This window comes from Dunckerocampus dactyliophorus, chromosome 17 (assembly GCF_027744805.1).
Source record: "Dunckerocampus dactyliophorus isolate RoL2022-P2 chromosome 17, RoL_Ddac_1.1, whole genome shotgun sequence".
NCBI classification, from domain to species: Eukaryota; Metazoa; Chordata; class Actinopteri; order Syngnathiformes; family Syngnathidae; genus Dunckerocampus; species Dunckerocampus dactyliophorus.
In genome coordinates, this window is record NC_072835.1 from 6,018,022 (window position 1) to 6,045,502 (window position 27,481).

At 38.7% G+C, this 27,481-nt stretch overlaps 2 protein-coding genes across 4 annotated transcripts in view; one reads left to right on the forward strand and one right to left on the reverse strand.

The window, feature by feature from the left end:
- The first annotated feature begins 676 nt into the window (after positions 1–676).
- ier5l (immediate early response 5-like) lies at positions 677–3,659 on the forward strand. The gene has a single exon (XM_054757116.1). It carries the CDS (start codon positions 850–852, stop codon positions 1,666–1,668), a length of 819 nt encoding a protein of 272 aa, XP_054613091.1. The 5' UTR covers positions 677–849; the 3' UTR covers positions 1,669–3,659.
- Positions 3,660–15,016: 11,357 nt separating this feature from the next.
- ptpa (protein phosphatase 2 phosphatase activator) overlaps positions 15,017–27,481 on the reverse strand; it is a 44,149-nt gene continuing 31,684 nt past the window's right edge. The window contains exons 10-11 of one of the 3 annotated variants that reach the window (XR_008566635.1): positions 17,730–17,935; positions 15,017–17,593 (exon numbers count right to left, since the gene is read on the reverse strand). Coding sequence is in view for 2 of the 3 variants with exons in the window: in XM_054758334.1 (XP_054614309.1) it covers positions 17,861–17,935 (75 nt within the window). In the remaining variant the exon portion in view is untranslated. Of the gene's footprint in view, positions 17,936–20,368; positions 24,140–27,481 lie in introns of those variants that run through there. The other 2 variants (XM_054758334.1, XM_054758335.1) reach the window with 2 other exon arrangements.

Genomic DNA, 27,481 nt, shown 5'->3' on the forward strand with positions numbered 1-27,481 from the left:
ACTAAATTTTTCAAAATTTCAATTTTATGCATTGTTTTTTATGTTTTTCATCATACTACCACTTAAAAAAAGTTGTTTTTTTTAAATATTTGAACTTTATGGTACTAAATTATGTTATTTTATCTCATATAATATTACGGCATTATTCTCCTAAAATTACAACTTTTTCTTGTTAGGTTGCAACTTTTTTTTCTTCGTACTTTGACTTTATTCTTGTACATTTCCTGCTTTTTTAAATTGACTTTTCTTGTTAAGTTATATTTCTTTGAATGTGCCGCGGAGCCAATTAAAAAATGACCCCACGGGCCGCACTTTGGACAATCCCGTGACCGCACACACATTGTGTTGTATTCAAAGCGATATAGCACGGATTAGCCTGAAGCTATTGAAGGTAAATGTGTTTTAAAAGGACACACACGTGAAGGTGTGTTGTGCTATGTTACTTATTGCAACACGTCTACCCGGAAGAGCCGGTTAGCACATCCAGCAACGAGGAAGTGTTTGCTTCTTGGAACTTTCAGTTATGGCGCTGAAATGAGGACATTCCTGTTCGACAGCCTGCCTGGAATTTGAATAGCGCAGAGGAACCGCCGGAAGCTGATTGGTCGAGAGCGAAGTAGTTCCAAAGAAGGATCCTGTCGCTCAACGTGTTCCTCCGCGCCTGATTGGTATAGTCGGCGAGGGCGGGACATGTGGCTGCTTTTATATAGTGTGGCTTCACAGCATCTGCAGATGATTGCTAGCCAGGGCTCAGAGGAGGAGCTTTGTGTCCAATGTTCCTCCACAGAGCTGACTTGAAGCTTTCGCCTCCATCCTCAAGCTAAAAGTCACAGAGGGAACGTCACGATAATGATCAACACCGCGGAATGCGCCGTGGACGCGCAAAGCTTGATCTCCATCTCACTCATGAAGATCCACAACTCCAGGACGCAGAGAGGAGGCATCAAGCTGCACAAGAACCTTCTGGTCTCCTACGTGCTGAGGAACGCCAGACAGCTTTACATCAAGGAGAAGTACGCGGAGATCTACCGGATGCAGCAGTACGAGGAGGTGATGACGGTCTGCAACGAGATCCAGGAGCTGGACCCGCTGGACGTGGACGACGCCGACAACGAGGAGCAGACGCGGGCTGCTTGCTGCGGCGAAGAGGCGGCGCAGCACGGACGGGCGGCGAGCGCTCTCTCCGGTAAAGAACCGGAGCCCTCCTACTACAGAAGCTGCTGCATGGACGTCTCCGTTGTGCCGCACGGTGAGCAGATCCCCGCCAACAACTGCAACCAAACCACCGTGCTGGACCTGGACACGCATGTGGTGACGACGGTGGAGAACGGATACCTCCACCAGGACTGCCGCTGCTGTGACGCGCCCCAGGCCGGCCAGGGCGCGCAGTCGCCGGGCAAGAAGCGGAAGGTTGACGCCGGTGCTTGTGGTTTGTGCGATGCCGAGGAAGCGTCCGAGTTTTCCGCCTCACGCAAACGGCCGAAGCGTGACGAATACTCCTACTGCAACCCGGACTACACGGACACCTCCAACATCTCCAATCTGATCTCCATCTTCGGCTCGGGGTTTTCAGGACTGCTGAGCAGGCAGGCGGACTTCGAGCAGATCTGCAGCAAACAAGCACTGGCCAGCCTGGGAGCATGGACCCGGGCCATCGTGGCCTTTTGAAGCAAAACAAACACAAATAACATGCTTCACTCTTGTGTGCGAAACTGGCAACATTAGAAGGTCCTTCATGGGTCCTACATGGTTCTACAGGGATCCTACATGGTCTCACATGGGTCTGACACGGTCTCTAAAGAGTTCTGGTAACAACAAACAAATCCAGGGTGCTTCTTCAGATGTTCTGTAGATGGAGACATTTGAAAAGATGAGTGAATGTTCCGCAGCACACGATGGAAAGTCCTTCAAAGTCATAAATGCTCCCTGAAGGTTGGGGAACTTCACAGGAACCCTTGCGGGTCGTGAAAACGTCATGTTTGCGTGTGAGGAACATCTTCCCACGTCTCGGTGACCAGCAAAGCAGGTTCAGGCTCATTCAACGGTGCGGTAATTCATTCAAACCATCCAAATGGAACCGAGAGTCATGTTATTATTCAACATGTGTTACACCGGGGGTGTCCAAAGTGCGGCTCGGGGGCTCTGTATGGCCCGCCATGTATTCTAAAAATACAATTACAAAAAAAACACATCAAAGTAAGGAGAACAAGTTAAAATGTTGATATAAATTGATGTTTAAAAATATAGATATTATATGTATATAACTATATTTAACATATTGGATTGGTTTAATTGTTATTTTTAAGGTACATTTAAAAAAAAAATTTTTTTATTGGATTGATTTTTTTTTCAAAATCATTTGTTTCTATATATATATATATTTTAATTTTATTTGTATTTTGTTGTTTTTGATTGGTTTAATGTTAATGTTTATTTATTTTGTTATTTTTTAAATTCAATTTGGAGTTTTTAATTTTTTTAAATTAAAATGTGATTTTATTTGTTTTTGTATTTGTTTTTATTTTTTTTAATTAACTTTTGGTTTTTCATTTGTTGATTATTTTTCTTTTTATACAATTTTTTCATTAAACGTTTCTATTTTTTGTTGTGAGATTGGTTTGGTTTTTTTTGTAATTAACTTGATTTTTATTTGTTATTTTTTAAATATATTTTGAAGCTGTTTTTTGTTGTTTTTGATTGCTTTAAATTTAAACAAAAATGACACAATGAAAAATCTGAAAATGGCCCACTGCATCGTGTGATTGTTCCATATGTGGGGCCACTTTAGCAACAATGCATACTGTAGGTGTGCTCAAGAGTTGCACATCATGACATTTTTAATTTTTATTTTTGCTGCGGATGACAAAGCAAACCGTTTGTGATTGCTTTCAAGTGAATGAAATCATTTTTCCCATTGAGAATAAGCCGCGGGACGCTAAAAGGGAAACCTGCGGGCCACAAACGGTCCTCGGGGCCATACTTTGGACACCCCAGCCCTACAAGACGAGAGCGTAAAGGAGTTTATTTTTACGTAAAGACGATGTAAAGGTGTGAGAGTGGTTGCATATACACAGTATATATATATTTACAGTATACATATACAGTATATATGTGTACATGTGCGTCACTTCCGTTGCCTTAAACACACACACACACACACACACACACACACACACTGCTAGAAATAGCAAGTTGGTACACAACGTGACTGAATGTCTTGTGTTCTTTGTCCCTGATGTCCTTGAAACGGACGTTGTGAGCAGTGAAATGCTGGCGTTGAAAAAGGCAACAATCAAATCCGTCAAGTTATGTGAGGACTTCCATCTTTGTTCACCCCGTTTTCTACAACTCAAGGTCATCGTTCCAAACTGTCTTCACTGTTTTGTACAACGAGAATCCCAAGTCCTTTTGTTTTAAAAAGGCAAAGTCATGATTTAGCCACAAGATGACAAAAATCCATGCGTTAGCTTTATGAGCACTGTGTGTGTGTACCAAAATAAAGAGAGTGTGCTGCCATTCTCCACATATTTTGTTGATATTCTTGTATTTTTCTGCTTTAAAAAAAATGTATATTGCCGGGTAAAACTGTTATTAAACTATTTGTAAAAAAAAAAAAAAAAAGCATAATCTTAATAAAAAAAATGACAATTTTAATGTCATCTGTGATTATAAGAGCTTTTCTTACATACACAGGGTGTGCCTAACGTCTATATACACATAAAATGTTTTATTTAATTCATAAGTCAAAAAAATATGGTGAATTTAAAAGATGGATATTAATATAAATAAAAATAGATTATACATTAAAATAAAAAAAATGAATATAAAACGTTTGATTATTTATTCATATACATACTAGCTACAAAATGCATACACATAAAATATATTTTTGGAATAATTGTATAATTATTCATACATACATATATGTATGTATGCAAACATATAAGTTAAATAAATAAAAATATTTTAAATATATATACAATATTTTAAATGTAAAAAATAAAAGATTTCCATATATGAATATATATTTTATATAATATAAACATATAATGTAAATATCACATTTTATACTTTTTATACATTTTATATAATTAAAATGTATAAAGAAGTTTAAGTTCAGTAATAAATAAGTATAAATTACTTATAATAAAACATTAAAAATAACTACAAATATGTAATTTTATAAATAAAAATATATTCAAATCAATACATTATATTCAAATAAAAATAGACAGAAGAGATCTATTCATATATATATATATATATATATATATATATATATATATATTTAATATGATACATTTTCAAATAATTGTATATACTGGGTGTCCCAAAAACACACTTTAGCTTTAGCAGCTGATAACTCAATTGTTTGTTTTTTCTTTGCAGATGAAACCCATGAAAATGAATGATGGCAGCCACACTGAACTAGTGTATCGTGTAAACATATTTTGGGACACCCGGTCTATGTACTTTATTATATGCATGAAGAATGTCAAACCTTCCAGGATTGATGACAACTAAAATCCAACGTGATATGATAAATCGCTTCTGACCCACTCAAGCAAATTGCATGGTCTTCTGGATTACAAACAGTGTGTTGTTTTCTCGAGTTCACATTTCTCCACACTCAGGTCACATGATGAGCAGAAGAGCCGAGGGGATACAAGCTCATAGAGAAAAATAGAATAATGCATTTGATATTCTTTGCATTTTATCTCTTTAATAAAGACATTTTAATTTGATATATGCAATACAAATAAATATTTTCTTTTTCATTTATGTTTTTTTGTTAATTGCTTAATTTTCTTATATTATGTTTGAATAATTAATGATTTGATATAACAATGAATTCAACTGTTTTGTATAATGTTTGTATATTTTATGTGTACACTTTTGTCGAGGCTTTAGAGACACCCTCTACTGGTCATTAATCAACATGTTCAAAATATGCTTAGCAGTTAAATACATTAAAAAGATAAACCGCATACATTTAGCCTTTTAATTGTCCCTGTCAGTGTGGTGCTACTCCCTATTTTACTTTAAGAACGTCACAGAGCCGCTACAAAATAAGCTATGTGCCACAAATGGCCCCCACGTCACACTTTAGACATCCATGACTGAGATGATTAGATTCAAATATCTTTTCTTCCAAAAAAAACTTCAGAAAAAGTTAAGACATTTTTTTTTCAGCTCACATGATGAATACAAAAAGCGTAGTTTGGTATATTGTATTGTAATATACGTGAGGTTTTTCCACACCTATTAACAAAAACACTTCATCATTTCCGGTTCCACGTGCACTAAACTAAAACACTTCTTCATTTCCGGTTCCACGTGCACTGAAGCGCTCCTTCCTGACATCGTTCTCCCGTTTGAAAAAGTCTTGTTATCTCTGCAGTGTGCCACTTGGTGGTGTTCTTTAAAATCAATGAATGCTGACACCACCGTGGATGCACGAGACAAGACACCATCCTCAAACTCACCCTTCTACAGGGTGGGGGTGGACGCGCTCATATGGTATAGCACACATTATACAGACCCAAAAAATTGTGACATTTAATGAATAATGAATTAATTGAAAAAAATACAAAAAATTAAATAATTATTTTAAAATTAACTCAAATAATAATAATAAAAAAACATATATACTGTATATGTAAACAAAATACAAGATAAAGTCCGAACATATAATACTCACATATAAGAGACGTAATGAATAATTAATGCATTAAAAAAGACATTAAATCAATATTTTAAAAATGAATGAATTAAAAAAACAATGCATAAAATGTATTATACAGTGTGTCCCTAAAGTATGGACATATAATAAACATACATTACACAAACATGTAAAAAAAATAGATAGAATTAAAGAATTATTGAATAAAATAAATCAAAATGATTTTACAAATAGAAAAGAATACATACTGTAGATAATACAGTATGTTATACAGGGTGTCTATGTTTAGACATATAGGCAAAAATGAATACAATTATTAAAAATATATATATTTACTTCTTCCCGTGCGTGCGTGGGTTTTCTCCGGGTACTCCGGTTTCCTCCCACATTCCAAAAACATGCATGTTAGCTTAATTGGCCACTCTAAATTGTCTATAGGTGTGAATGCTTGTTTGTCTATATGTGCCCTGCCATTGGCTGGCGACCCGTCCAGGGTGTACCCCGCCTCTCGCCCGAAGTCAGCTGGGATAGGCTCCAGCATACTTGTGAATAGCGGCATAGAAAATGGATGGATGGATGTGTATTTACAACTTGTATTCAATATTTATAATGTAAATAATAACCATATTTTCTTCTCTTTAATATGTTAATTGTATGTATTTTATATATTATATATATACACATACATTTTCGATGCCGTTTGTCCTCTAGGGTCACGGGGGTATGCTGGAGCCTATCCCAGCTGACTATGGGTGAGAAGCAGGGTAAACCCTGGACTGGTTGCCAGCCAATGGCAGGGCACATATAGACAAACAACTCACATTCATACCTATGGACAATTTAAAGTCACCAATTAAGCTAACATGCATGTTTTTGGAATGTGGGAGGAAAGCGGAGTACCCGGAGAAAACCCACGCGCACACGGGGGAAAACATGCAAACTCTGCATAGAGATTATTTTATATATATATATATATATATATATATATATATATATATATATATATATATATATATTGTTTACTAAATACATGCAACTGTATATGCATTTTTTCATTTATTAATACTGAATGAGACTTTTTTTGGTTATAATGTTTGTATGCGTACAAGAAAAGTTTTTAAAATGTAATAATTAACAGTAAAATTAATCATTATTATATATGATTAGAATTAAATAATTGAATAATAAACAAACTGCAATTAATTAATTAAAATATATCTAATATAACACAAATATATTAAAGTCAAGACATTCAAGTTAAAAAAAAGAGAGTATTTATTTATATCATCCATATTACATAACTTAAAAAATATATATTTTCTCTTTTATGAAAGTACACTACATGTGCATTTTTGCCTAACTGTCCAGACTTACGGCACACTACAATTTTACATGAGTTAAATGAGTTCGTGTCATGAAATGTGTGGACTTTGTTTTTGTTTCACGGTGCACACACGCTCCTCCATCTGGTTCAGAGAAGACCGACACCATGAAAAGGCACGCAACCTGACAGCTTTCATTTCCCTTTTTGGAAAGAGCCAATTTATTTTTCTCTTTCTTTTTCTTAAAAATGTGGACATTAGACAACAAAGAACACTGACTTTAAGCGTGAAAGATGTGGCTTATATGACACATTTGCAATAAAAGAGTGAGACATGAAGACGCGTCTTTCTCTTTTCTGTGTGTTCTAAAGATAAATAAAACAGATTAAAAATGCAGCTAAGAATGCACGTTATGGGGCGCACCTATTCCGCCGAGAAAGCCTTGTGAAAAACACTCCAAAAATCGCCAACAACGCTCCGTTTACATAATGTGGTGTGCATGTTAACCAAGCTACAGTGAAATTTTTATTATTATTAGTAGTATTGACATTGTTACGTTGAAGAACTACGTTATTGGCGTAGTGACACCTTGCCACACCACACCGGCTAGCTACCAGCCGGCTAGCCGAGCTTCACCACACACGCTCACAAAGCCGCTACCGAAAGGTAACACTACATATTGGAGCTGCCGCCACTGCTGCTGTGTTTTTATTTTTGAGTTTGGAAAAGTTAACGTGGGGTGTAGCGTTGTTTTCTGTGTTGCTATGTGAAATCAACACGCCCAGGAAGGAAAATGACCAAAATACAGCAAAAAGTATCACATGCTGTCATTAATGTACTTGTTACTACATGGTTACAGCATGTAAAACCATACATGGAGGTTTTTGGAGCTGTTAATAGCGGGCTTTCTCGGCGGAATATGTATGTCCTATTATGTGCATTAGCTAGCTACCTTTTTTAAAAATCTGTTTTTACATCTTTAGAACACACAGAAAAGAGAAAGACGTGTTCATGTCGCACATAGGGATTCTAGATGATGGACAAAATTCCAAAAAAGGTGCAGTTTTCCTTTAAGGACGGGCAGGTGCAGGTACTTCCAAGCATGGAGGTGGAAGCAAAAGGTAACGTAAAAACGACGATGTAAAAAGGGCACTGTGAAAGGAAACTAAAACAGGTAAGTACTTGTGGTCAACAGCAGTGAACCTCAAACATTTGGGCTACAATGGAGTTGTCATGGAATGAACCAGCGCTGTCTTAGCGACTGGAATTGACACCAAACCCCATTCTGCAAATCATGACAACATGACTGAAATACTGTGCAATATATGTGTACTGTGCAATAGCACATCACGACTCATCACTCATTATCATACCACTTTACTCCTTTATCTTTATTAGCAGCAGTCTTAGTGAAGAAGTCCGACTATCCAGGCTGGGCACCACTTCCAGCACCACCGGTGGGACACTGAGGCGTTCCCAGGCCAGCTGTTAAACATTATCCCTCCAGTGTGTCCTAGGTCTGCCCAGGTACCCAGAACACCTCACCAAGGAGGCATCTGGACTAGATGCCCGAGTCACCTAAACCGGCTCCTTTCAAGTTGAAGGAGCGGCTCGCGGATGACCGAGCTCCTCACCCTATCTCTGGGGTGATTCCAGCCACCCTACCTTGTATCCGCGATCTTGATCTTTCAGTCATGAGCCAAAGCTCATGGATATAAGTGAGGAACATAGATCTTTCAGTAAATTGACTGCTTTGCATTGCTGTAGACGCTGCGGCAATTCACCTTTCGATCTCTCACTCCAGCCTTCCCTCACTCATGAGCAAGACCCCATGACACTTGAACTTCTTGACCTTGGGCAAGACCTCACTCCCCACCTGAAGGGTCCAATCCACCCTTTTCCGGCTGCGAACCATGGCCTCAGATTTGGAGGTGCTGATTCTCATCCCAGAAGCTTTGCACTCAGCTGTGAACCGCCCCAGTAAATGCTGAAGGTAACAGCTTGACGACGTCATCAGGGCCAACGTTCACCGGGAACAGCCTCCACTTATTGCTGGCAATGCAAACCAGGCTCCAGCTGCTGTTGCACCAGGACCGAACGGCCCGAATGCCATCAACCCCGTACTCCTGGAGCACAAGACACCATGAGAGACATGGCTGAATGCCTTTTCAAAGTCCACAAAACACAGGTGCACTGGTTGGGCAAACTCCCATGCACCCTCCAGTACCCTTGCCGTGTAGAGTGTAGAGCCGCTCCAAGCAACCAAAACAAAAACCCCATTGCACCTCATGTAGCTAAGGTTCAACTAACAGTTGTACCCATCTCTAAAGAACTCTGGAATAGACTTTCCCAGGGAGGCTGAAACGTGTGATACCTGTCATCTGCCTCAGGAGTCCCACAAGCCATCCATGCCCTGTAAGACTCCTCCTTCATCCCGACGGCTAACCTAATCTCTGGTGTCCACCATCGGGTTCGGGGTTTGTTGCTACAACTGGCAAAGACCACCTCTGGTTGGCTGCCCAAGTAACGGACGCACAGAACAAGGCCATTCGGACTCAATATACTTATCCTTTCCCAGGATGCAGGTGAAGCTCTGCCGGAGGTGAGAGTTGAAGACTTGACAAACAGGAGACTCTGCCAAATGCTCCAAGCACACCTTCACTGTACACTTGGCCCTGTCAGGTCTGTCCGGCATCCTCCCCTGCCATCTAAGCCAACTCATCACCAGGTGGTGGTCAGCTGACAGCTCAACCCCTCTCGTCACCCGTATGTCCAAAACATTCAGACCCAGGTCTGATAAGACTATAAAATCGATCACAGACTTGTGGTCCAGGGTGTCCTGGTGCCAGGTGCACTTCTGGACAACCTTATGTTTGAACATGGTGTTTGTTCTGGACAAGCTGTGGTAAGCACAGAAGTGTGGATCTACAGGGGGAGATCCCGTGCGGCTTTTTTGGGCTGGGCACGACCCGGCCCCACAGGTGAAGGTCTCACCACCAGGTCTTGCCTGAGAGCCCCTCCCCCGGGCCCGGCTCCAGGGTGGGGCCCTCATGTCCCACATCCAGGCAAGGTGCAGTCTCTTCTTCCGGCTTTTTCCATAGGATTTTCTGAATCACTCTTTGTCTGGCCCGTTGTCCCACATCCAGGCGAGGTGCAGTCTCTCCTTCTGTTTTTTCCCATAGGATCTTTTGAATCTGTCTTTGTCTGTCCCGTCACCCCAGACCTGTTTGCCTTGGAATACCCTACGAGGAGCATATAGCCCCAGACAACATAGCTCCTAGGATCACTCGGGCACTCAAACCCCGCCACCATGATAAGGTGGTGATTTGCAGAGGACTCTTATTATTATTTGTATTATTTTTTATATTACTATTACTTTTATTTGTATTTATTATGATGTTTATTTTTCCTGGTGTGATGACAAAAGGACAATACCAGGTGGCACGGTGACATGAGGACGTGGGTGAGGGGGCGGTGACGAGTGTTTTTGTGTGGGAGCTGCTGGGTGGGGGGAAGGCAACAGAACGGGGGGGGGGCATGTGACGGAGAGGAGGGGGATGCTTTGTTAGCAGAGGGGGGTTGGTGTGTGTGTGTGTGGGAAGGGGGGGTTACAGAGTCCACATGTGACAGCAGAAGGAGTGTGTGTGTGTGTTGGGGGTGGGGGGGCCAGACTGTAGGGAATAGGTGTGGGGTGGGGGAGGCGGAGGGGGTAGCTTACAGGTCATGCAGGTTAGTGAAGGTCTTTGGGGGGGGCGTTGGATTGGAGGTGTCAGGTAGGGTCGATTTGATGAACACCACACAAACCTATATTGCTGCTTAGAATAAATCCAACACATTCACAGACAGTCAGTTGGAAGAGCACAAACTCTCCGCCAAGGCCAAACAGAAACACGACTGTGGTAGTATCTTCCTCCCTAGCGTCGTGGTTACACTGTGCATAACAGAAACAAAGCATGAATCAAGCAATACAAGGACAATAGCCACGCAGTTCATATCGTTCTGGCGTTAAGTTGAAAAAAACTGTACAATACTAAACAAAAATTCTGGGTTGTGTCCCAATTGCTGCACTTGTGTACTAACACTTAGCATTTTGAGAGCATTTACACTGAGATGTATGGCAAAAACAGTATACCGTCATTACCCGCATGCTGCACTCAAAACATCCCAAAATGGTGGCTGTACAGTGCTATAGTTGCCATCTGAAATAACGGCAACTGAGGAGCAACCGTAGTGATGGAAAGTATTGAACAACAAAATAACTCACATGTTTGATTTAAAACAAGCTAACAAAGTAACATTCATTTTTTACATTCTTGTACGGTGGAGAAGTGGGGAAAAAAGCTGACAATGTGCCTTTGAGTGGTTGCAAATCAGCATTAAACAGGAGCAAAGAAGAAAGTAAATATCGCGATCCTCATTTCTGGTAAGTGAGACAGCACTACAGTGTCAAAGGCAGTGTAAAATCGTGACCTCAAAATAGTAAGATATGATCTGTTTAGCAAAGCAATGGTTACATTTTAGTTTAGTTGGTGGGGGGGAAACAGGTTTTATAACAATATTATTATACCTGTAATAATTTGACACCACCCAGGAAGCTACATTTAGATTCTAACAATGAGCAGATCCAGAAAATGACCGTCATTTAATGGTAAAATAGGGCACATGCATGACAGATGAAGTCTTTTCTTCATTGCATATACTTTGCATATAAAAAACTAGGCCACACCCTCATGTGAATAAATTAAGGGGGGTGAGCCCATGTCTTTGCTGCATTTTGAAGGTGGAGTTAATCATTCATTCATTCAAACACAAAAAAACAAACCTTCATAAAATGCCCACAACAGGCTGTTGGAATATATATATATATATATATATATGTATACATACACGTGTATGTATATGTGTCATTGTCATGAAAGGGGTACCAAAAATATGACATAGGAAGCAAAAATCTGAATTATTTCCTAACCTATTTGCACATTCAAATAAAGTATCATATCTTCTGTTTCAGTTGATGAAGAAAAACCTGCAAGAAAATGTCACATTTTGATATATTTCATGGCAGGAGGGCACTGCCTGCTGAAATATCAATTGTAACATTTACATAAATGCTTGAATTCATTTACTTATTTTTTTTTTATAAATGCTTGAGTCGCACGTTGTAATTTTACATGTGTGTCAACATTTTCAGTGTGATTAACAAGTGCCTCACCGTTTTTTTTCGTTTTTCAGTAATGTTAAAATAATGATATTGTGCACTCTATTTATCACAATCTATAGGCTTATCATTCGTGGTGTGGTTGGGCTGACCAGGATGTGACAGATCCGGTGGATGGGCCCTGCTTCAAACTCCTTGCGAGACTCAACACTGTGTTCTTCAACGTATTGTTAGTTAGCACAAGAGTGACACACTTCATATGTAAAAAATAATTTCCTCAAGGTATGGCGATTAAAAATAGAGAGATCAGTATCACGCATATCATGGACGCTACACTGTTTTTATGAATTTGAAACAGTGTCACTTTCGTTATTGTCTAAAATTTAGACAAAAAAATGGAGAAATAACCCAAAATACGCCGAATTTCACATTGTGTGTCAATGCAGACGTCATCACTCACTTACGTATAGACTTCCTCGATTCACTTTTGGTTACATTGTCTGCAGACTATACTGTTTAACTTAACGGGGTGTAACGTTTTGTCCGAGTTTGGTCAAAGTACATTTTTTTAGATTTAGGTAAGGGGAACACACAGGGTGGTCCAAAAGAGTGAGGTTATTCCTCTGGAAGAAGTCCTTTGTCAGGCGGCCACTGTGAACTGCAGCGTTGTCCTGTTGAAAAAGCCAGTCATTCCCACACAGACGAGGACCTTCAGTCATGAGGCATCCCCCCCTGCAACATCTCCACATAGCCAGTTGCCGTTTGACGCCCCTGCACAACCTGAAGCTCCATTGTTCCATTGAAGGGAAAAGCAGCCCAGATCAAGATGATGACCCCTCCACTTGTCATGCCAGTAACTTCGGAAGCCATCAGGACCGTGAAGGTTACATTTTTCCTTATCAGAGAATAAAACTTTCTTCCACCTTTCAATGTCCCATGTTTGGGGCTCTCGTGCAAATTCCAAACAGGCAGTTTTGTGGCTTTGGAGACGACGAGACATTTGAAGACGTTTTTTCTTCTTAAAACCCTTCTCTCACAGATGCTGTCTGATGGTTATTGGACTCCACTCTGCACCAGTAACATCCTTAATTTGGGCTGAGGATGGTCCCGTGTCTTGACCAACAGTCGATGTGATTCTCTGGCTCAGGGCCGGTGACATTTTTTCGGTGTACCACTTGACTTTTATAACCATCAGGATCTTTGAAGAAGTTTGAAATAACTGTCTTACTGCATCCAACCTCAGCAACAATACACATACTGTATATACAGTGGTTTGCCCCCTTCCTGATTTTTTTTTTTGTACGTCACACTTAAATGTTTGAGATCATCAAACAAATTTAAATATTAGTCAATGACAACACAGCTGAACACAAAATGCAATTTTTAAATGAAACTTTTTATTATCAAGAAAAAAAAAGTCCAAACCTACATGGCCCTGTATGAAAAAGCGACTGCCTCCTACACCTAATAACTGGTTGGGCCACCCTTAGCAGCAACAAATGCAATCAGTTGCCATAACTTGCAATGAGTCCCTTTAACTTAGGCAAGTGAGGCCTGCAGTTCTTTGGGTGTTGTTGTGGGATCTTTTGTGACCTCTTGGATAAGTTGTCGTCGCGCTCTTGGTTAATTTTGGCTGGATGGCCACTCCTGGGAAGGTTCACCACTGTTCCGTGTTTTCGCCATTTGTGGATAACTGCTCTCACTGTGCTTTGCTGGAGTCCCAAAGCTTTAGAAATGGCTTTATAACCTTTTCCAGACTGATAGATCTTAATCTCAGTTAAGTTATGTTTTAACAGTGGGTAATCACTTTTTCCATACAGGGCCATAAAGGTTTGGATTTTTTTTCCCCTCCTTTCGTAATAAAAAGTTTCACCTAAAAACTGCATTTTGTGTTCAGTTGTGTTGTCATTGACCAATATTTAAATTTGTTTTAGGATCTGAAACATTTAATTGACAAACATGCAAAAAATAAGAGATCAGGAAGGGGGCAAACACTTTTTCACACCACTGTATATTCACATATAGACATACATATATATACACACACACTGACATATATTTCACAAAAATCCCATAAAAAGATATTGTCAAATATTTGCAGAAACTCACCTTTGTGAGGTACTGTATATACATACCGTAGCTACGTCTATATACATGTGGAAAGTACCCATTTTACATCTGTGTTGCTTTTCTCCAACACAAGTTTGCAGTTGTATTGTATTTCAGAAGTCTTGCACTGAAGTCTTTGTTTCAAGAGCAGACACGTCAGGACAGGTAAATGCAGCTTGCCCATTCCTTACATTCTTCCAAACCAGGCAAAGAAGCTCACACGTGTAGCGCCCCACAATACAGACCAACTGTAAAAAGTTGTCGGATAAATGAATACCTCTACGGTAGTTTCAATGGGCGCATTATATCAGCCATACACGCTTGAAACGTCAGCATTTTCTGGTGTGATGTTTCACCTCAAGTATTACATAGTGTACACCTAGGATTTGTGGTTCATTACCACTAGAACACCTATAAGCAAACATGGATTTTATTTGTGGTTTCCAGCAGAACAGGGCACCTGAAGGAGCCATTTCTTTTTTAAAAGGGCATGAGCTTGCAATACATATGATAAATCTCTTTTGGTAGACTAGTAAGTATGAGAAATATGGTCAAACTGTGATATACTGGTACTGTAGTAATCTTTCCACTGCTTTGCATGATCCAGCACTGGCCACACACTACAGCCTAACATCCTGTGTGTGCGGGGATTTCCACTTCCATCCTTGAGAGGGCTCATTGTGTAAGGAAGGGCTCTCCAAAGTGTGGCCTGTGGACCATTTGCGGAATTGGTATATTATAAAAATACAATGCATTCAATATTAATGAGATATGTTAGTAGATATTACAGTAATTTGCTTTGTCAGCAATAACGCAAAGCGAAGACATTTTGTTCAGACAGCTTAGACATTATTAACTAAATAACTGTAATACTATTTACAATAATGCATTATTATATATTTTCCTGTTATTATTAGTATTTGTTTAAATATTATACTTTTTTATTTGTTAGTTTAAATTTTCACTTGATCATCAAACTTGAACAGAGTCTTTGAAATACAGAGTGAACAGCACAATGAATAGAATTTATTCAGGGATAAATCAATATTTGACAGTGACCTGACAAAAAGGGGGAGTTAGACTTGTAGGGAAAGGCAAGGACTGATAAGTGACAGACTTAAGACTCATTTCTATTTTTATTTAATAAACAAAATACACTGACAAAGCAAAACCACTCATGGCTAATTATTTCTTATGTTATCATCTGACTCAGGCTATGCCCACACGGACACATACTTTTCTCCTTCATCCACACACAAATGTTGGTTTTTGTCCTTAAAAGCTGAGCTTTTTTTGAAAACTCCGACCAGGGTCAAGATTTTCCAAAACTGCTACTTCAGCGTTTGTGTATGCATGGGTGCAACAGACCTTTTTTGGTTTGTGTCGTCAGAAATGTATTACGTTGTCTCATATACAGTGGAACCTCGGTTAGCGTACGCCCCGCTTAGCGTGTTTTGCAGTTTACGTCAAAAATTTAGTGCAAAATTTTGCCTCAAATTGTGTACATTTGCTGGTTAGCGTACAATATGTCGCACGTCTTGTTGTGTTATTAATATACTGCGTGAGTCCAACTCTGTTCTTCATGTATTTGTATCACAAAACGTAATGTTAGCAGCTTGCTAATACAGTAAAACAGAAAGCGGGAGTCAGCTTTGTCGCCCGTCTATGATGTCTTCAGCAGCTGACTCCGTAGTTATTTGCTACGTTATGTCACAAGTCTCTGCTTTTCTCATTGATCACGACTGCAAAATAAGCCAAAATGGAGCCAAAGAAAGTGCTGGTCCATTAGTTTTCAAAAAGAAGGTGAGAAACACAATTGAATTCAAGAAATAACTCCTAGCAAAACAGGAAGGTGGTGTCTGTGTTGATCTCGCTGTCACATCGCATCTTTGGCAACAATCATGTCTGTACAATCAAAAACATTTTTGGCTTTCTGGAAGGGATTAATTGGATTTACATGATTTTTTATTGGGAAACATTTATTCGGTTAGAGTATGTTTTGGTTAGAGTCAGCAATTCCGGAATGGGTTAATGATGCTAACCAAGGTTCCACTATGTTCAAACCTTGTTTAACAACAGAACACAAGTAATGATGTTATTGAGTTACCGGTGCCGATTTCATTTCGTGACACACAAGAGGTAAATAAGCACTGATTGTTCAGATAATGTTCACATCATTGTACATTTAATATACAGTAGATCCCCACTTTTTCATGAGAGTTCCGTTCTGGACCAGTAAATGGCGAAAACCCCAGCTTAACTGAGATGCCCATAAAAATGTCCATTTTTGACACTCGGCTCCAAACCTTCACGCTAGCTTGAAGTTGATGTTCTCCTTTGGTTTTGGATCAAAATTTGCAATGTAAGCGACTGCTGTCATTTTTAGACTAGACTCTCTTTTTCTCTTCAACTGCCATTGTTCGCACACACACAATCCAGGTTTAATCCCTAAATATGCCTCACACATTTATTAAACACATTTCAAGTATAAAATGTATAGCTATTCACCACTAATGAATGATAATGTAAGATGATCCATGAACAGACGGCCTTATTAGGCAGTGACTTAATAAAGCATCTCAGCACACGACTATGGTGCATTTAAGAATCATAGAACAAAGTATGAAATCTCAGCGCTTGAAGAAAAAACAATCAGTAAAGTATAAAGACATAAACAAGCAAAAATTGTGGGTGTTTTTAACTGTGGTTTTGCTGTACATTTTTCCTGTGTTATCACAAATTATTACCGATTTAGGGTGAATGAGATGTGATCGGAGAATTTGCAGCATCACAAATGCTGAATGGCAAATGTGCGGGAATGCACTGTATATTGATGAACAGAGATGTTATAATGCACACACCAAGCCACCTTTTTCAGGTTTCACATTAGATAAAATGAATGACAGCCGGTGAGTGTTTTTTTTTTTTTTTCATTCATTGATGTGGATGGACATTTTAGATGTTTCTAACACCAAAGTGAGGAAAATGTGTGTTTTTGAAAACACCCATGCTCCTGTGGACATGGCCTTAAATGTTGGGATAAACAGTAGACGGGGCTTTAGAAGGCAATGCAATACTAGCAAGAGCAAAAATTGCAAAAAAAAAAAAAATTCCCTCCAAAAACAGAGCCTGATTCAAAGTTGATCCAGTAACAAATAAAATGAAAAAAATAGAAGGATGCTTTGGGATCTCTTCAAACATAATTTGGGACTTGAGTGCTGAAGGTCATGAACGTAACTCAAATCTGTTGCCATTTGACATCTGGAGGTGGTTGGGGCGCCCCCATTGAAGGACCTCACACTCTTGGGCAATTTGGTTAGCCTGCAGCATGGCAGGAATGCAGCAAGATTGAACATTTTTAAGGAAACTACACTGTGGTCAAAAATACTATTTAAAAAAAATGAATGAGCTTGTTCTGTTGCATATAGACGAGTGCTGAAACATGTGGAGATCCTACCTCTTAGGTTGCAATGCTCGGTCAAACAAGCTTTCATGATCACATTTGGACATGACGATAGATAAAGGGAAGATGGTTGACTTGATGTGCGGGGATTTTGGTCTTTTTTCCCTTGAATTTATCAACGACTATCAAGGCTTTGATGGCTGGATGGGCAGCAGGCTGCCAAATTTGAAGTGCTGGATCACTGGGAACTTCTCCAAACACTAGAAATAAGCGCAGAAAGAATGACAGTTAAAGTATATTTTATGGTAAGCATTGTACATTTACATTCACACACAACAGTCTATTTTCATAGTATGATTTTACTTATGCATGGAAATGTTCTTTTGGTTCACTTGGCTTCCCCCAAAGAATAAATAATGATATAAAAATCTAATTCTAAAATATAATTACAACGTATCAATTAGGGGTGTCACAAGATCTCGCGAGATTAAAACATGACAAGATTTTGCGTTTAGAAAAAAAATGTCTTGTGGGCACTAGGCCTGGGACGATAATATGTTAATTAATTACTCACACAATAAATGAAAATGAACTCTATCTGTTTCCCTTGTCCCTTGCCTCCAAACAGGCAGGAAGAGTGTTCACAGCATTAGTTTCAGCAACTTGGCATGTTTGATCCATAGAACAACGGCATGAACGGAGTGAGGTCTTTTGTCAGCCATACAGTTCCTTTGTCTTGGCGGGTGGACACGGGGCCAGTAGCACATACACAAAGTGCAGAGGAGTATAACGATGCACAAAGGAAATGATTAGATTGTAATATACAGTATATATTTTTTTTACTTTTTTTTTTCATTGTGCTTTTCTTAAAAGTAGTGTTAAAATATCATCTCGTTCTTGTAATGACCCAATCTTGTGTATCCTCTCGTCTCGTGACACCCCTGTATCAATTGTAGAAGACATCAAAAACAATTCACATACTATGATACGTTAACATTACAACATACAATATAATATATTCTATACAAAATGTTCCTAAATTTTGGACTTATAATATACATACATTTACCAAAAAAAGTTTAATTGAATCAATAATTGATACATAAAAATAGATTACACCATTTATTATGTGCAAATCATTCAAGTTAAGTAAAATAAAACAATCATAGAAATCCAGAAATATTCAAAAATAAAAATGGTAAGAATTATAACAATTTTCAAAAATAAAAATACATTTTAATAAAAATATCTAACCCAGTGATCAAATGAACAACTTCACCGCTCTCTGCATTTCTTATGATGCACTAATAATCATAAGATAATATCTTCTTTTCCCCTTTCTTGTTATAGCAATAGACTGGAATGCATGTGCTTTGCTTAATATACAACAGATATATTAAAAAAGTCATTGTTCAAACATAATCAAACTGTGTAACAAATACAGTATCTTGCCCAGAGCTACACTAATCGACTCACGCTGTTAGCTAGCTACTGTGCTGCAGTGCCTTGCAGTCACATGTTTACAGCATGCCACACTCTTATTAATCTAAGCATTTACGTGAGAGTTTGGGTCTACTCAGTAAACAAATAGAGTGTAGTCCCGTCTTTGGCAATCAGGAGTCATGGTTAGCGATAGTGCTTAGGAGAAGCCACAGCTTGAAAAGAGTCTTCCGTCATTTGGGAACACTTGACCTTCCCGGTGAAATATGTAAACGGGCAAAGACAAGTGGATAAGATGACAGCAGTGTGCCTCCGTTATTCAGTAGAGACGGGGAATGGGACATTTCAACAAATAAGAAACATTGCTACAAATGAAAAATATAATTTTTCTTTTGAGAATTGTATTTATTGGAAAATTACCATAATTTCTTGTGTATAAGCCACTACTTTTTTCTCACGCTTTGAACCCTATGGCTTATACAGTGATAATTTAAGGCTAAAAAAACTACAGTTTACATGAGGTTTAAGAGTGCATTTTGTAGAGAATTGGACGAGTGAAGTGGACACTAACGTCACGTTTTGAAGCCTGATGCAGAGATCGTGTTTTGATCTGACAAATCTTAAGTAACTTCGATCAAGCCTAGAATGACTACAGCTTCTGCTTGGACTGTTTGGACTGCGGCAGATGAAAAAAAGTGTCTCACATCTCATCATCCATCGGAGCTAATGAGTGATGCCGGGAACATCGAGTGGAGGTAGTATTGCAAGGTTTACAGTGTGTCAACGAGACGAAGGAATTATGAGGCTGTTCAATTGTGACACTGAAGAAAACTACTTCTGTGGTTTTGGTTCCCAGGAGGAGGATGAAGACGTCGATGAATTACTTTTCCGGTAGGCTCCTGTTAACTAGCTGTGTCACATGCTGTGCTGTTTGGAAAAAAGCATTTACTTAATCAAAAGTGTAAAAAGTCTTTCTGTGCACTAAATATAAATATATAAATGTACTTTCTATATACTAAATATGCCATGTGTGGACACCTGCAGCTTATAGACCGGTGTGGTCTATATATGTGCAAATCTTTTTTTTCTCTTTAAGTTGAGTGGGTGTGGCTAACATACTGGTGCGCTCTATATGAATGTTCAATTTCTTATGTTCAAACAAAAGTATGTTGAGTGGAAATTTTACCTTGACATATTTTGACTGTCATCTGCAGTCTTCTTCAAGCGACCGTTATGAAAGATGACGGTTAAAACATGTACATGTAAAATTTCCACTCAAAATACCTTAAAAAAAAAAAAAAGTCGTCTGAACATAAGAAATTGAACATTCATTTTAGAAGAAGACAAAATGAACCTACTTGAGCTAAGGTGCGCTCTATAGTGCAGAAATTCCGGTACCTTCCAGTAGTTTGCAGCTTTTTATATTTCATTTTCAAAATCATTTAAACTGTTAACACAAAAGCTAAGCAGCTTTATGTTTTGCATTTTGCTTCCTTTACTATACCCAAGAAGAACCTAAAACCAAGATATTATACCAAACCGTGATGGAGTATTGTTACACCCCTGCTGAATCGTCCACGCATGTTTCTCCAACCTTTGGAAGGTCGAACAACCTCAGCTTCAAGTGTTTTTACATGCATTTTAAAAAGCTGGTTTTAATCAGTTTTATGCAATAGGTCCTTTCTTTCGCTTTCGTGCATGTAAACGTACTAACAAGCACCCGTTGTTCCTCAAGGACCTAACTGAGGACCAAATCAACCTTATTGTGTTTATTAACACGGTCACTGACTAAGCAGACATTCTTGCTGTTTCTATTCTTGTGCCAGCCGCTGAATGACTGGAGACGAGAGTGATATCTTTTGCTGTGATGCAGTTCAGTTCAATTGTATTTACAGTATTAGTGCCAATTCACAACAGATGCTATACAAGGTACTTGGCACATTGAGCGGGTCTACAATCACTTGGGCGACAAAGGTAAGGGGAAAAACTCTCTCTAGGAAAGAAACCTTGAACAGAACCCAGACTCTGTGGTCGTCTTGTCTCAACCACCTGGGTTGAGCTAAAGCTACAGAGTAGCAGGACACAGGATAGAAAGAGAAAACGGGATAGAAGAGATCAGCAACCGGGGAGGGACAAGAGAACACTGGCCACAATAAAAGTTCCAAGATAAACAAATGAAAAACAACAGTCTGACTACCACCAATAACGAACAGATAAATGAGAAGGCGTAATGGTGCCCTTGTCGACAGAGCAGGGAGAAACAACTACAGGGGAGAGAGAGATGCACGTTCTTCTAAATTGGCTCCAAGTCTTTCAGAAAGTCTGGATCCCATTATTTTGCTCAAGTGTGCCGCTGAGCCAGTATTCATTCATTCCACAGTCCATACTGGTGGTGGTAACCTACATCTGGAGACACAGTTGCCCTGGGGTAGACTGACATGGCTGCCAATCCAGGCCAATGCCATCTCCACCAGTGCTGATGTAAACAGTAGTAACCAGAACAAAAAAAAAGTATGTTTGCCTCACTTGGGTGCTAAATTTTTCAGTAAAATTAGGCAAAAATGAGGTATAGTTTGCGCCGAGTAAACTTAACTTGTAAATTGACATAAGTTGTTGCAGATGTTCTCTCAGCTCTTTTTATTCATTTATTTTGATATGTATGCAGAAGGCTGGTGCCAGCAAATCTTACAGTTTCTACAGATAAATACATATTATCAAGTTCTCAGTTTTTCAATTTTCAATGTCAATTTGGGAAATTCAATTCCGAGGTTCCACTGTACAGTCATCCCTCGCTACATCGCAGTTCAAATATTGCACCCTTGCTCTATTGCCATTTTTCAAAATTAATAAATGATTGCTGTTTCGTGGTTAGTTTGGCCTGTTAGTTGTCCAAAAGTATTGAAAGACGAGTCATATGTAGTATTGTGGTGACTAGGCGTTAGTGATGTTATATTGAGACACAGATTACATTACCTTCACACTGCATGAAGTCAGCCGTGGTATGTGCGACATGACATAGTGAAAAAAGTTTTCCTCCCATTCAGTGTGGAAGTGGTTCATTTTTGGCTTCTTTGTCCTTCCCCACTCCGTTTGAAACACTTTCTTAAGTTTAGAACAAATACATTGGAGGCTAACTAGTTAGCTTGGTAGCTTAGTATATGCTATGAGTGCCTGCCATATCTTATGTCCCTGCAGTGATCCTGTAGCCTGCGCAATGTGGTGTAAACAAAGAATAATAGGTGTGTAAAGGTGACTATAGGGGTGTTATTTCATGTCTAGAGGGCTCTAATAATGGTAAAAACAGTATTTTGGAAGTCAGAAACAGGTTTTCTATGCTCTAACTATGAAAAGATTCTGTTTATTATGTTATTTATTAATATTGAATCATACTTCGTGGCAATTCACTTATTGTGAGTGCGTCTGGAACCAATTAACCGCGATTAACAAGGGACGACTGTATAAAGGTTTTTACTACAGGTGTAATGTTACGCCATCATCACAGTTGGGTACATACCTTGATTTTAAGGTCATGGTTTGGATTATTTTACATATATAAAAATATTGAAAAACTATGTAGCTTTTGCGTAAACAGCTTCAATGATTTTTAAAATAAAATAAAAAATGCAAATGACTGGCAGGTAATTCTCCAATAAATAAAAGGGTCAAAAAAATAAATAAATAAAATCCGAAATAAAATATGAGAGGGGTGCCCACATTTCTTCCACCAAGGGTTGGATACAGAAAAACTGAGGGATGCAGGAAGCCACTTTGGTACATTTTGTACATATACACATGAGATCGACATGAAATTAGATATATCTCATTAATAATGGCTTAATGTTATTTTTAACAGTATGCAAAGTGTGAACAGAACAATTCAGATTTTTTTCAAATGCGACTCAGGTCTCATTCGTATGTACATATAAATCCGACATGTATGTGATGCTACTGCATGATGAACGGTCAGGTCGCATATATCCAACCTATACGTCATCCAAAACCATGTAATGCCGTGTTTACAGACACCTGGATAAAGTTGCTCACCGATGTAGGCAAAAACTCTTCTCGTCATGCAAAAATTATTTTTAAAAAGTAACAGCAAGTTCTTCACAAACTAGCCATAGCCAAAAATCTTGCCTTCTTTCTTCTTAATCTTCTGCGCAGGATCATTTCGTTAAGAAAATATTGACTCCCGTTGCACAAAATCCTTGAAATTGAATCACCCCCTGCAGTGTGAATGTAGCCTAAGAGTTATTACTTTATTTTTTGTAAAGTTTCTTATTGGTTGACGTGTCTTATGAATAGTTCCAGCTTGTAGTCTCCTAGTTCCCCATTTCTACTGAACAATTGCGGCACACTGTTTTCATCTTATCCACTTGTCTTTGTCCCTTTCCGTATTTCACCGGGAAGGACAAGTGTTCCCAAACAGGACAGTTTAACCACAGAAGAGGCTTTTCAAGCTCTGGCTTCTCCTTGGCGAGAGGCACACTTCATGTCCCTCACTAAATGTGTACTGTGTGGAAAATCGGTATGCCTCTGGACCGAAAAATCTGACTACAAACACAGTACATTTACCGGGGCACTTCTTCTCTTTTACTGAAAAAGTTGAGTCTTTCAAGATTTTTTCCGGCATATGCACGTTAACTTATCATGAAAGACAAAAAATGGACAAAAAAACAAGTCATACTGCATGGATCTGTGACATGTTCTCATTCCCCCCCAAGCCTGTCTGCCACTGTCACAATCCAAATGTGTCATTTCATGCCTTTAGAATCATTTTTAGCACCCATCAGACAGAAAACGCGAGCTCCTGCTTTCTCCAGGCAGACTCAAACTCTGCCCAAAAAACCTTGTGTGGGGCCAGCAAAAGGGAGTGAGGAATGCGAGTCTGCTGATGGTTGCTCCAGGCTTGGAGGAACGTTGGGACAGAGGGAGGGGTGGATTTAATGAAGGGAATGGCAGAGGAGGGGGAGGGGGGCAGACAGCTTGGCCCCTCAGCTCTTTGGGAAGACTCGCAGGCTGCTCTGGAAAACACAGGATGTGGGCATGCAGGCGGGAGAAGGCTTAGACATCTCCCCATACCCCACCCCCTACCGCCCACACAGAAACCCATGCACGCACATGCACACACACACACACACACACGCACACACACACAATTACATTCTCTCCATTCCACTCTTAACCCTTTCCTGTCTCTTCTCAAGTGGTCTCGGGTTTCTCTACATTTCTTTTCTAAAAATCAGAACCCAAGATGTCCAAACTTTTTTTTGGAAAGTAAGTTACTTGTAACTAATTTCTAAAAAAAATGTATTCCAAAGTTTTCTAGACTGATGAAGACTGTATATTTTAATGAAAAAATAAAAGTCAACATATATTTGCAACTATAAGATGCAGTACTGCACTTTGTTCTGTTTCAGGCAGACAATTGTCAACCCTAAACTACCATTTAACCATATCACCGGTAGGTCCAACTGTTTTTTTTAATTACATTTTCAGAATAAAAAGAAGTAGATTTGTGTTATTTGAGTTCTTTCTATTTATATGTCTAAGCAAGGCAATACCATTAAACAGAAAATAAACTCAAAGTAAATTCTGCTTTCAGTCATCATCTACTGTATTTTTTTAACTGCCCTTTTTTTTGTTTTGTTACATTTCAGTGTCATTACCGAAGGGACAATTTTCTGTCGACCAATCAGTGTACGGGACTGTGAGTAGCTCCACCCTGCACAAGCAAATAGTACTGGTACAGTAGTATAGTGTGCTGTGGCATATTGTTTTATGTTTATGTGTTTTAGCGTTGTAGGACAAGGGTGGCTCCTTTAAGAGTGAGGCGTGTATGCTGTGCTTCACAACCAGCAGGAAGGGGGGGAGCAGACAGGAGCAGACAGCCACAAGAGAAGTGAGTGAAAGTTAGAAGTCAACGTTTTGGATTAGAACGTCCAGTTAGCATGAACTGGCACATCAGAGAGACACATCAGACCTGATGGTATAAAAATGTCCTTTAAAAGGGACCTTGGGTTTACGAGTGTTAACTTATTCCTGATCTAACTAGCAGTACACTTCAGTTCTGTTTGCCTTGGTATGGTTTGGAACATATGCTGACCCGGATTTGCGGTTCAATTTCATGGATTCCCTCTAAAATGTTGTTTCAAACATATTCATTAATAAATCATGCTGTTTCGTAGTTGAATGTGTCTTATTATTAACAATAAAATATGCATATTTAGGCAAAATGTATGTATTTTTTGGCCTAAATTAAGCATTTGCTTATTACTTAAGCATTAACTAATTTTGAATGCAATGTAGGGAGGGACGACTGTAATCACTAATAAGAATCCCTTATAAAAACACAAGCTACTGTTTAAGCCTTAACCACACAAAGCTGAAACTCAACTCTGAACCCCAACGTCCCGTTCATCCGCCACTCAGCTTCCCTATGGGAACACATTTATAGTACCAGACACGAGCACAAGTCTTAGTTATGTCTTAAATAGCTTCTTTTCTCTTATTATGTCTACTATATTGTGTAATAGGAGTGTAAAGGTGACTATAGGGGTGTTATTTCATGTCTAGAGGGTTCTAATCATGTTAAAAACTGTATTCAGACGGTCATAAACATGTTTTGTACGCATTGTGAATTGTTTTCTGCATGTGAAACTCTAATTGTAAAACTATAAACACACATCTTTTGTGTGAACATTTTTGGCTTTCCGGAATGGATTCATGACACTAACCAAGGTTCCACTGTATTATATTGTTGATATTGTTACATTGTATTACAGTATATTGTTAAATTGTTCAAAATTAAGTTTGTTTTTGTTTCTAAAATTTTGGTCCTGAGTTTTATTGTCATTATAATCACTATTAACAAATTAAAGGCAGAATCACAAAATCATGAATTGAGAACAGTCTCAAGTAAAAAGTATTGCGATCAGTATCAGTAAAAGATCGATCGATAGCTAAACTTCAATAATCCCCTAAAATGGGAAATTTATGTGTCTTAACATAAAAAATCCACACACACACACACACACGTAAAACACACATAAATATACAGTACTTCCTGAAACAGCAAAAAAATAACAAAAAAAAGAATGGCCTAGCCTGCAGTGTCAGCCACCTCTACTGTGATCTACAATTTTATGTTCCACCTTTGTGGAACTTAAGACAATTAGAACCGACAATGCTACCCTATACATTTACTACTGTAATTGCATTTTAGAGCTGCAACAATTAATCAACAACTATTTTGTTTGTTGAATCATCGTTTTGTTATTTAAAAATGTAAATATCCTCTGATTTCAGCCCCGAAAATGTGAATACTTTTTATGTACTTAATGATTGGCCATGAAAAGCTGACCTAATATCTTTCATAACAAGATATTCACACACATCACACACATTGGAAAACAGTGTTGGACATTTTTCCCTCTTTTCTGATATGTTGTGGCCCAAACCACGAACTGTTTTTAGTTCATATAGATGGGTCCATCGAGAACCTAATCGATTACTCCATTAGTCGAAACAACAAGCTTCAGATTAATTCACAAAGAATATAATCGTTACTTGCAGTCCTATTGCAGTTACTACAATTTGTTATTTGCTCATTTTCAAATGAAAATAATAATACATATTATTCCAAATAGAGGAAATTTGTGTTTTAGTGTTTGTGAAATATTTTTAGTATTTAAGCCAATACCTTTGTCAAACATGACAAATTCTTGATGAGAAGGAACTTCTCTGAATCGCAGTGAATTAAATTCAACTTCCTGCCATTAAAATTCAACATCCTGTGGGATGGAGCCAATTCAAGTCAAATTCCAGTTCTTCAAATGAATTGAAATTCAAAATTCAAAATTTTGCATAAGACTGGCTGTAAACCTACTGCAGGGTTTCCGCTACATGCAATTGATCGTGGCACAAACAAACCTCGCTTTCTTTTTGGCAAAGTAGCTTTAATAGTGCTGCAAGTTGCATCCACCTGTGTTATCATACACCTGGAGTCTGAATTGTTTATACACGACAGATTTCTATAACAAAAATATTTCAACTATTTTGTTAATTGTGTTATTTTGAACCAAAAAATATATTATTGAAAAATTCATTTGAACAATTCATTTCCCATGTATTCGTATGCTCATGTTGGCAGCAACAGCGGGAACTGGAAAGGCGTGATCAGGAGCAACGGCCCCCCCGAAACTGAACCCGAGTAGTGCTTTGTTATTGGACTTCTGTGCTTGTCACAGATTGTCCATAACGAACGCCATGTTCAAGCATAAGGGTGTCCACATGTGCACTTGGCACCAGGTCACCCTGGGCCACAGTTCGATGATAGACTTTGGGGTGGTGTCATCGGACTTGCG

Bases quoted from the DNA above. Each gene is read 5' to 3' on its own strand.
- ier5l (XM_054757116.1), top strand. From the start codon at position 850: ATGATCAACACCGCGGAATGCGCCGTGGACGCGCAAAGCTTGATCTCC.